At 40.6% G+C, this 12,310-nt stretch overlaps 1 protein-coding gene across 4 annotated transcripts in view; it reads left to right on the top strand.

The window, feature by feature from the left end:
* kug (kugelei) overlaps nucleotides 1–12,310 on the top strand; it is a 375,801-nt gene that overhangs the window by 288,098 nt on the left and 75,393 nt on the right. For all 4 annotated transcript variants that reach the window (XM_065236080.1, XM_065236079.1, XM_065236078.1 and 1 more), the window contains 2 exons: nucleotides 1,652–2,635; nucleotides 10,544–10,727. In XM_065236080.1, coding sequence (XP_065092152.1) covers nucleotides 1,652–2,635; nucleotides 10,544–10,727 — 1,168 coding nt within the window. The remainder of the gene's footprint in view (nucleotides 1–1,651; nucleotides 2,636–10,543; nucleotides 10,728–12,310) is intronic.

Genomic DNA, 12,310 nt, shown 5'->3' with positions numbered 1-12,310 from the left:
TTGAATCATATGAAATCATACAATGTAGGAGTATTTTTCCACTTGCTCCTATATGGCCTCCAGATTTTTACGTATAGTTGAATTCTATGCACCTTATACGATTTATTTTTACCAAATAAAGATTTACTTAGCAGCGTAGCAATTCAGTAATGTGAACAAAATTCTGGGGCTGGGGTATCCAGTCAACGTCAACGGATAGTAAGAGAGTTTACTCTGTCGGATTCCTCGAACATTTGCTCGAAGATTACATTATTTCTCTTCGACAAAAGCAAAAATAAATGGTGCTTCTTATTATCTTATTTAAGAAAACTGGATACTAAGGCTAAAAGATGGCCAATATTTTAGTCTTAATACTTGGAACCTGAAACTGAACCCTCTATTTTCCTCAAAGTACTGACTCATTTGTCGTGTTCCGGGTAATTTATTCGAATGTCATTTGGCCAAATACCGTTGGGCCGAATTGGTAACTCGGCCGAATTACATTTGGCCGAATGCTGATTTAATTAGAAGGGATTTATCATAAGCATATTTTGGCATGCTCAGTTTTACACACCAACTGCTCCTTTGTTAACAGCTTTTCACTCAGTTGTTGAAATAAGGTTTTCTTTAAAGTAATTGATAGTGTATAATCATAGTTTACAATAGACATACATAAATAAGAAAAAATACACTCTTCAATATTCTTATGACAAATGCTATCTTCTGTGAATTTTTCAAGTATGGCAATAAAAATTAACAAAAATCATTAAACAACAACTTTTGGGCCATTTTTTCTTAACTTTTTGTAAATTTTTTTTGGGAAATTGTGCACAGAAAACCATATTTTAGACTTTCAAAATCGTCTCTGATCACTTGGTATTACTATTACAGGTCGGAGTTGATTTTCTGTAACAGTAACTAGAAAACGACCAATCAATTACTCACCAGAAGACAATTCGTCACCAATTGGTAATGAATCATAATAATATAATAATAATGAGATTGTGACGCACTGAAAGCGAAATTGACAGGTTTTATGTGTCAAATACATACCTTCCAACCTCTTCTTGTTACTGACAAGTACAAACTTTCATAATAGCATCGAATGATTCCATAATTCCGAAAAACATTTTTTATAGCGAAGTGAGTGGAAGTAACCCTGATAATGATTAATGTCGGCCTAAATGCCCCTAATTTGGGCCCATACATAAATGCAGCAATCGATTAAATTTTCAATAGCAACCAAAAATATCCATAAGTACCGTCCCAATGACGCGTTCATCAAGATAAAATTGATAAATAGCAGATTTTTAGTGATGGGCCCAATCTTAGATCCATAGGCCCACATTAGGACCATTTCCCCTATATAATTTGATTTGATTGAGTTATTAACAATTAGTTACCGATAGTCGAGTTCAACCTGTATCACTATTTCGTATACATATTTGATAAAGTGAAAGTATTGAATTTAACACTAAGGTGATACTAGATGGCAGTTCCAGTAGGTAATAATTAACCAGGAAGCTAATCATACAATCCCTGTGGTACTTCATTCAAATGAGGGATTCATCATGGTTTTGAATTTTAATGTTTCCATAATCTGAAACGTCAATCAATTTCTAAAAAGCCAACCCAGAACTAATCATTTGTTTTGTATACAACCCTTTTCCAGGTAACTGATCTCGGCAAGCCTCGTCTCACGTCGGAAACTACCGCCGAGGTGCGCATCACGGTCAACGACGTCAACGATTGCGCTCCGGCCTTCACCCAGAAGGAGTACAACGTTACGCTTCTGCTTCCCACCTATGAAAACGTAGCCGTCATACAGGTCAACGCAACCGATCAGGACAGCTCGGAGAACTCCACTTTGCGGTACGATTTGATCGAAGGCAATCGCGATGGGGTGTTTATGATCGATGCTGCCACTGGAGTAATTACCACCAGGGATGTGGAGAGTATTGGATCGTTCTACAAGCTAGGAGTTCGCGTATCGGATGGAAAGTTTTCCAAAGTGGCTTACGTAAGCATTAGTGTTGAAACATCCGACAATTCCGGCTTGATCTTCCAAAAAACGATCTACGAAGGTTCAATACTGGAGAATAGTACAAAAATAACAACTGTTACGGTTGTAAATGTAATTGGATCGAACCTAAATGAGCACATTGAGTTCAATATCTTGAATCCAACTGATCTGTTCAAAATTGGTTTGACATCCGGGGCGATTCAGACGACTGGGAAAAAATTCGATCGAGAAGTGCGTGATAATTATGAACTGATTGTTGAAGCACGCTCGCATTTGCCGGATAGAGAGAAACCACGAGTGGCACATGTGATTGTGAATGTTACAATTTTGGATATCAACGACAATTGTCCAATGTTTGTGAATCTACCGTACTACGTGGTTGTATCAGTAGATGACCCACGCGGTTCAGTAATTACGAAAGTGCACGCTCTCGACTTGGACAGCTATGAGAACGGTGAAGTTCGTTATGAGATGAAACGAGGGCACGGTGAACTGTTCAAAGTAGATCGCAAGACCGGTGAAGTGACGCTGAAGCAGACTCTCGAGGGACACAACCGGGACTACGAACTGCTGATATCCGCATACGATGGTGGCATTACGCCATGCTCAACGGATGTCACAGTACATGTAAAGGTAAGTCAATTGTAAATTCTACATATAGTCGTTCATTTTCTCCCTTTGTGGTTTTGGACCGACAGGACATGCAATCCCGGTAAAGCCATGTCGTTTTTCTGTGAAGGCACAACAAGCGACAGATTAGAATCTCTTTGAGCGTGGTAGGAAATTCAGGACTCCATCGTCCTCGTTCACATCGTTCGAACTGCCTTCCAACACCATTCGAAGGGAAAATTCAATCGAAATTGAGCCGATGTAATTTGAACTTGAATGGGATCATCCATCGAACACGAATGGGAGCTGGCAACCGATGGAGTAAACTCTATCAATGGCCGATGCGTTGGAATGGTGACTGGTTGGACGTTCGGATACGATTGAGAATTTGCATAAAACAATGATTCTTACACAGACGGAGAACTTGTGCGAGGAAAAATTCATCCAATTTTTATACTTCGAACGAGTTGAGCTAGTGTGATATGTTTCGAAATCACAGTGGAATATCATTCCGAATTAATTGGTCACGGTGAAAAGATTAAAAAAAGAAACTTCTACCAAAACCAAAATTCAAAACCAACATCACGGCAATGTCAGAACCACTCTTCAAAAGCAATAACGGAGATTAAAATTATACATGAAAAGCTAGATCAAACGCCCACTATTCCTGCACATTGGTGTAGCTTTTCTGAAACAGGGCCTGCTAGCGCGTTCGAAAAGGCGTAACCCAGAGGAGCGGATAAAAATGTAATAAAACCATGCCTATATTGGATTATTTTTCATCCGTTCGGCGATTTAGTTTTCCTCCCGTTTATGGCCTTTGCCGTTGGAAGCTGTACAGGAACTCTCCTCTGCCAGCAATCGGATTTTACCCACTAGGGAGGGAGTCTTTTTTTTTTATTTGCGCAGCCTCGTACCTACCGGGTTTAGTTCTGTGTAGTACCACTATTGCCCGGAACAGTGTAGGTACAAAGCTATCTCCTGTACCCTGCGAGCTGTTTCGTATTGCCAATAGTTAGTACTGGTCCGGCGGAATAATGATTGGTTCAGGAATATATGCGTTATTTCAACGAATTTGAAGAATTAAAATAGCTGAACATTTTTTTCAGCATGAGTCGTCATTTATTGCACAGTTTATGATAGGCAATATCGATCAAAAATAAAACCATAATTTTAACTTTAACTAATCATGTTTGTATTACTTCATGGTTGGAGTTGCTGAACGTCAAATATCAGACTTAAAGTGTTCATTTTATACGATAGATGAGTAGATGAAAGTTGATAGTTCCGTTAGAGTACGGCAGTGTGAATTGTATATAGAGAGTAGAAAGCTATCAAAGGTCAATTTTAAGGAAGGTATGAATCTGGCTGATCATCTCCTTTACCAAGCTCCCCTGGGGAGGGATATCTCCTCCGTATCAGCCTTTGCTCGTTTTCTACTCTCTATGTACAATTTTCAAACTGCCGTACTCTAACGGAACTATCAACTATATACTTTCATCTCCTCATCTATCGTATGCGATTTGGCTGAATACCCTTTGGCTGAGTTCTGATTATTTAAAAAAAAACTTCTCATGTGCAGATTCAAAAAAACTGCAATCAAATCCCATATTTATAAATTTTTCATTAAAGCTTCAAATCGGGATCACACATTATCAAATTTCATGGCAAGTTACATAACTGGTTCTTAAAATATAGGAAACAGTAAAACTTCAAAGAAGGAATAATATGCTAAATTTATAAAATCTTATTTTTTCTTCATAATTTTGAAACTTCAAATCTCATTAAATTCAAAATTATGCGAATACGTCAAAAACAACGAGAATAGTAAAAATTGATATAACTGCTCATGAGTATAAAAGTTAAGTTAAGTTTTCTTTTTTATCGAGGCTTTCAGCCTGAGGCTGGTTCGCCTCCGAGATCATAATTCTAAAAAGAAAACTCCCCTACAAGTATTTACCTTGTTGATTCGACATCTTGTCAATGCCACCAAGAAAGTCTTCGATTCCCACTCCAGCTGATGAACGATACCAAAGCAATGCCATTTTGATAAACCTTTGATTATATCCACCAGAAATCATGGTATGTCATCCTTAAAAATGTAATAGAATAGTTCAACTATTCCAAACACACTTTTTCAGCAGTAACACAATGCACCTTTTTGAAAATTTTACAATCATCACCAAATTACCTATTTGGTCAAATGGCATTCGGCCAAGCGGCACTTGGCCAAAAGGTCGGACACTGCTCTGGCAGTAGACAAGGCTTCCGTCCAGTACTTCTTTAGTAGTTCACGTCGTTCATCGTCGATGGTGGCAGTTTGAGAATTGTTCGTCAGCCATTATTTGATGAATCCCTCTGCTATTTGCATCATGTTGGAAGTTGCACAGGAATCGGAACACCAGTCTTCTTATTTCCCAGTTTCCACGGTCAATGACGACGCACATAAGAGCTCACCTTTTGATTTGAAAGAATGAAATAAATGAAACAAAAAAAAATAAATCTTCAATGCTTCTATTGACTTTTAGCAGCAAAATTTCTTTTTGCACTTGAAGTTGGTACCATTCTTCTTATCAGCACTACTTTTCGTACGTTCTGACTCGAGCTTCAACGCTGGAGTTCTTCCAATACAATTTGACGTTTTGAATAATCTTCCTCCTAACAATATCTGTGCTGAGCTCGATACCGGATGCTTGAAGACCCATAGTCATCGGATTAAAGAACTAGGGCAATCCTTTTAGCAGCAAATTGGCCAACCATTGGTCATTGGCTTGAAATCCAATTTCGCTTAAATCATCCGTCGTCGTCACCAACTTTTTTTTTTTAATTCTTTATTAAAGAGATTTTTAGCCTTAGGCTAGTTCATCTCTAAATCGTCACCAACTGGTACAATCTGATTGACGTCAATTTGTCCAGGAAACCAGATTGCAAGATCAGCCCGTTATCCTGAAATGCTCGCTGTAACTTATTCCACGTTTCTTCGGCTGTTTTAATGATCTTGACAAGGTTGAAATTTTGCTTCTATCCGCTCAAACAAATAGTCGCCAATGCTCAGTCAATAATGTCCAGATCAACCTACATAATCTCCACTGACGAGACCAAATGTCATGTACCTTCACTTATTAGGAAAACCTTAATCGCAAATGCACACGACGCATAGTTCCACACACTACCTCCAATGGAAGTTGCGCCTTCGACCTCGCTGGTCTCCCTCGTACTTCCACAAGTGCTACTGCCTCTGTGAGAACTTGGATTATCCCTCGGGATCATTTCAGGAACTTGAGCGACCTATTCGATTTGAACAATTTGGTCAGATCTGGCCCATAACCAATGAATTAAATGGCATGGATGATTCTTGCAACAGATATTGCTAGTAAAACTGGCTTGTAAAAGTCGACAGTGGTTTATTTTGTATGCAGAATAAGAATTTATTTCGATGCAATGTTAGTACACATAGGCAAGCAAGAAAAGGCGTAAAGGTTGAACACGAAAAAATCCGGACACGAAAATCTTGTTGGGGTATAAAACTGCGTTTTATTTTTCATAGTTCAATGTAACTGCTATACATTAGTTGGTATTATGCCTATTGTAATACCATTGTTTCAGTCTTCCTTCTTACCACACACCATTGCTAAACTTTTCTTCGTGCAAGGCCCATCTTTTGCACGAGCCCTGTTCCCACTTGCTTGGATGCCAAATTCCATTTCCACTTGAATTCCTTCAGGTCAATTGCAGTTTCACAATTTTTCTTCAGTATGTGATTCACAATTGACCAGTATTCCTCAATTGGCCTTAGTTCCATAGTATTGGCCGGGTTCATCTCCTTCGGAACCACTGTGACATCATTTTTGCTGTACCACTGTTTGGTAGAATTTGAGTAGTGGCAGCTTGCCAAGTCCGTTTCAGAACGTCACACACCGTGGATTTCGACAAATTCAAAAATTTTGCTAACTCTCGAGTGGATAGACGAGGATTTTCGTTTCGAGCGTGCAACATCCAATCGCGACGTGCTTCTTCTTCTCTTCTTCATTCCTTTATTTAACGTCGGTCTCTGTTCCGCAATCTAGTGCCAATCACCGACGGACATCGATTGCTATCCATTGACGGCAATCGAATGTGCAGGAAGGCAGCTTCCACATCTGCGTAGGATACCGCACCCATACACAACACACATGGGCCGGGACCAACGGCTTTACTTCCCTTCCGAAGGAAGACGTAACCAGAGATGACCGCCAGACCTCGGCTGGGATTGAACCCATACCCATTGGGGTGAGGAAGCAGTCACGCTTACCACTATACCACCGGCGCCGTTTACGTGCTTGCTCCGGTGAAGCCATGATGTAAACAAATGAACTTATCCTGACAACCAATGCCTACTGTGATTCTATACACTCTCAGGTTGATTCAATGATGTTTTGAAAAAAAAACTTTAACTGACAGTCATATGGGGTTGTACGCAATGGTCACGTAGAACTACGTGGTCTTATATAAAAAAAATCTTCTTTGTTAACTGCGGGAATTTAAGCGGGGCTCTCTCAGTTCATATTCTTTAGTATGACTATGATTACCCCCTTTGATATGAATTTTAGTTGGGACATGTTCAGAAATTTAACTCTTTTGGAAAATCTTGGTGACCGTAAAAAGTAGTACACGCTTAAAGCCTTTGGAAGACGAAGATGACGTGTAGGCAGCTGGGTCAAAAAATCGGACCGGAAAATCCCACAGGGGTTGGACAGGGGTTGAACTGGTGTTTGCGACAAGTTGGAAGGCTGCAGAATATCAGTGTCCACCCATCTAAAGCTTCTCCCCTTTTTAGTTTTTCTCGTTAAACTCCTTCTCTCAACAAGTTGGTGTATCTTAACCTTGTAACAATCTCCTATTTGGTTGGTGAATTGTCGAACACTTCTTCGAAGTATAGTAGCAATTAAAGTCAAAATAGCAGTGTTAATGTCGGTGACGGTACCACGATAGAGAGAAGTGGTTCCCGCTCAATACTCTTTGCAGGCCGGCTAGCCCCTCACAGCAATTAAGGTGCGCTAGCTACCGATGGCCAGGAATGAAACGAAAATGACTTCATTCGCAAGAAACTCAATCAGGTACGAAGTGGTCGCGCAAGATGGTCTTGCCACTCAATGGTATAATGTGCATGTCATTAGTGCTTAATTCTACTCTACATACTTACGCTAGTCTTCTTTGCACCACGTGTCGTTGGGGGCCCCGTACTACTGCTGCAACTGCATCACGGCTACCGTAGTCACTCGTTCCCTGCCGGCTGTCGCGCGACCCTCAACACCGTTGTGGGTGTCGCACTACTGCACGTGACGTCCCGTAGGCGAGCTTTTTTGCCCCGCCAGATGTCGCACGACAACGTCGTGTCCCTACTTCACTGTCGACTCCGACTTCACTGTCGACTCCGACTTCACTGTCGACTCCGACTTCACTGTCGACTCCGACTTCACTGTCGCACAACCGCTCGGTCGACTACTGCTGCAATGCACTATTGACGATGCACCGCGATCACCAACAATACGTGGTAGCTTATCGCTATCCTCGGTTCTTCTACCCTGCTTGTCTCGGCCCCCGTTGCGTCACGACGGCTCCTCGGATACTTTGGCTAGGGAGAAGTGCTCTTCTGATGACGGCAAGGACGTAGGTGGTTCTGCGTGGTTGGCTGGATTCTACCGGAGGAGTCCGGGTACGATGGCCAGCGTACAAACCAGCTACAATAAAAAGGCCCTCTAACGAAGCGACACAGCGTTAATCGATCCATCACGTCATCAGATGTTGTTGGTGATAGACTTTACCTGATCAAGGCCTTTTCCGATTTTCGTTTTACTCTCCTCCGTCCCACTTGATCGGACCTTGCAGATTATCTACACTGATGACGATGCCTTGACCTCCTGTCGTTCGATTGTGAGTAAAAAGGTATTTGAAACGACCCGAACGGAATACTCTTCTAACTCCAGAGATGATGGCCTCAAGTGATGGCATTGCGCATGTTAGCATTTAAATGGGTTTGCAATCTGGAATGCGTCATACCTTGCCGGAAAGTCATTCCCGTTGATGTGTCCGTCCCTGGCCAAGCACTTTTACTGGTTTGGTATTTCGGTGGACCACAACATGCACTTTTTGGCAATCACCCAATTTTGTGGCACTACTTGGTGAAGCCAACCACACTCTAGCTGCTCTTTTAGCACAATGCCGACCTATTGTCCCTTACGGATATTGTTCTTTGGTGCAGATGTGCGAGAGGGAGATCGATTTATTCTTTCATAATCGATAACGATTCTATTGATAACGCCGTGAGAGGTCTGGACGTATAACGGATGGTGTATTGTAGAATTGGTAGCGATTTACGGGATACACAGGAAGAAATTTGCTGGCGCATTTTGTCGGCATTATCTCGAAAATTGTAACAACCTTCAGCAGAAAAACGCTTAAAACTTTTTTCGGCGAATTTTTGATCCTGTTTCATGTCACGGTTCATCTCTATGCCTGTTCAGATAAAATATTACTTTTATTAATTTTCTATACTGCGCTAAATCAAACGAGTAGAAAAAAGAAGGGATGTCACTTACGCGCTCAAATAATTGAAAATTCTATAATTATTTAATCAAATAGCTGGAAAAATCTTTGCTATTAATCGATAATCGAATATTTGTAAATTAAGCATCGCTAGAAAATAGTGTAATTTCATGTTTTTTGGTGGTTCTTCGAAGATGTCGAACAGCAGAATTGCAACAAACAAGTATAACCCAAGAACCAAAAGTGGTACGATGCTAGTTTTCATTGCTATGACGACGACTTAGCAGCGGGGTGACAGACAATTATCTTCATCGATTTCCTCTTTTGATGACCATGGCTTCACTAACCTATTACGCACTATTTCTGTTACGCTTTTCTATCATCCAGAAAAACAAACGTGTCAATGAATGTGTTTTCCGTCGAGTTATTAACGAAACAGCAAGTCGATGAAGAGAATCGATCAAATCACTTGCCCCCTTGCTTCCAAGTTTGGTTACAAGATTACAACTCTAGAGAGCATTTTGTGTGGTTCCTGAGGGCGTGTGGTTCTGAATATGGCGATGAATGTGCAAAATGTTACGCAATTGCATCCTCCATGAAGATCGGAGGCGAATGCCACTTCGACTTGTTTCGTCTACTAACGACTCTCTGATGTCTGTGGTGGGGAAGCAGCAATGCTACATCGAGGTGTAGGTAATTGGTGGATTTGTTAGTTATTTCGACGCTTTGGACAATGCTTGAGATTTACAACTCTTTAAATAGTTTCTTGTTGAAAATCAACAGTCAGAAGAATTGTTATCGATGTGTGGAAGTATTTCTGAACAATTGGTGATAAAATTAATGAAATTGGTCCAGGGGCAGCTCAGTTCTTAACGTTCCAAATCTTTCATAATTTCGTTACATGTTGTATTTTCGGTTTTCACAAAGTTTACCCCCATATATAAATCACAGACGTAGTCCTTCGTCAAAAATACTCTGAACATGCCTTAATGGCAGCGTTTTTAATGTATCCGGATTTTTTCGTGTTCAACCTTTAAAACCGATAAAAATTTAAATAAGGCGTTAATAACTTTAAGTTTACATTCAAAAAAACCTAAGAACGTAACAGATGCGCTAAAATAAATTCTCACCGACAAAAGACCAAAGCCGAAATACGGCTCTGGGCACAGTTCAAATAAGGATGGATGAACCTGAATATTCTCTGGAAATTTTGCGGAATCGCAAATTATTTTTTTCTAACATTGCCATCTCTTAATTTTAGGAACGACGAAATGTATTTTTTTTTTTTCAATTTTCCATGGTTCAATCAATGATTCTGCTACGAGTCTGCTAACAAAATCTGATTCACAATCTCTCATGCATCCTTTCTTCCTCTTTCCATTCACTTTCTACCACTACCCCGCACAGGTGATTGACAAATCGATGCCGGTGTTCAGCAAGCAGTTCTACTCGGACACGGTGGCGGAAAACATCGAACTACATTCACCGCTCTCGGTAGCAATTCAGGCGGAAAGTCCGCTGGGTCGGAAGCTGATCTACAGCATCGTGAAGGGTAACGAGATGGAGGAGTTTGCCGTTGATTTCAACACAGGTACGCGCTTTGCTTCATACATAATACTAATACCACCATTGCCCATAGTCAAAGGCTTACACCATCATCGCTCTCCAGCCAGGAAGCCTACGATGGCACAGACACGCGATGGTGGCAAGGCTAGGAACCTAGTAGGATCATCAATTGGCCACCTTCGTGTTCCCTCTTCGTTTGCCTCTCCTACGCGTAATAGAGCTGCCTTTTTTAATTTTTCAGATCGTTAGATTTGATTTCCCTCGTAGGGATTTTTCGCATCCAATCCAGTTGGTGTGATTAAATATTAAACGCTTTATTGATGGACTAGCGAATATCTTTAAACATATTGAATTTCACATGAATAGTTTCGTTCACTAACCTCAAAAGGGTGAAGGGCAAAGCTTTGACACCACATTAATTACCCATCAAATCTGGTCTGGTAATTCGAAACCAACTCATCAACAAACCTGAAAACACCAAACTCCACCACACCAGCAAATACAACCAGTAACAATGTTGACTATGTCGGGGTTGTCGGTTGATTGGGTTTGACTCGGGTGGGGTGCATCCCACCGAGTATTGGCATTTACTCATCAGCTGAATTAGTCTTGTTTGATTTCCAGTCGGACCCCTTGTCCTCCTGCCACAAACTGTCTGACGATAATCCGTTCCACTTTGCCTCTATGTGTTTGACCATTTGCCATTCGACGAGAAATTGTTGCAACCCAACAGGGTTGTGCAAATATTCAACCACCAAAGCAGAAGATGGAAAGAAAACAGTCAAGGATTCCATTATCCAGCATTTATTTTGCTTAGCAAATCGAAACTTTGTTGTGAGATAATGGGGAGAATGGAAAGAGAAAAAAAAACAACGAATGTGTCACATTAGATTTGCTACTGAGTACAGAGGGGGATTATTGCATACGATTGGGAAAGCGAGAGGAAGTGAATTAGTGTAATGTGTTCCAGAAATAACAAAATGCTCACAAAGTATAAAGCGTCTCCATTGAAGGCTCATCGACATGACGGTATGCGAACTTTATTACAATTGGTGATGTAGGTACTTGATGATAAAGATATTCATCAAAGCACATTGAATCGGTTTGGGACCATAGCCGAATGATTCATTAGCCCAAATATAAAAAAAATAGGATTTGGATTTATTGTTTGAAACAGTTGAATACATTTTGGGACATTTTAGAATTGTAGGACTTTCAAAATTCTGTGACTTAATTTTTTTTCTAAGATTTCATAGGAGAATACGGAATAAGACCACCCCAAGCTTAAAATACAATTAAGCCAATCCTATAGAAGACTGCAGCAATAGATTAGGTCAATATTAATATTTATAGTATTTGCCATTATTAAATTGATTGTCTTGAAACATCCCTTTCATTTGTCATATCTCCTGTTCTTGATCCCAACGTAGGAAATGTTCCCTATTCAATTGAGGAACTGAAGCGCTGATGGAATTTTCTTCTCCATGTCCATACAAACACCTCGCACACCTGTGTGCATGTCGAGGTCCAGCTCAGCAGAAAACTTATCTCGAATGACATGCTTAACCTTTCCGTATTTCACGATTTGAGACCTCGGGTGGTTTCTAT

Source organism: Ochlerotatus camptorhynchus, unplaced genomic scaffold (genome assembly GCF_037179485.1).
Source record: "Ochlerotatus camptorhynchus isolate MF236.1 unplaced genomic scaffold, CSIRO-AGI_Acam_v1.1 ptg000526l, whole genome shotgun sequence".
NCBI classification, from domain to species: Eukaryota; Metazoa; Arthropoda; class Insecta; order Diptera; family Culicidae; genus Ochlerotatus; species Ochlerotatus camptorhynchus.
The sequence above is the reverse complement of the archived record's forward strand: the minus strand, read 5'-3'. Positions and strand labels throughout refer to the sequence as shown.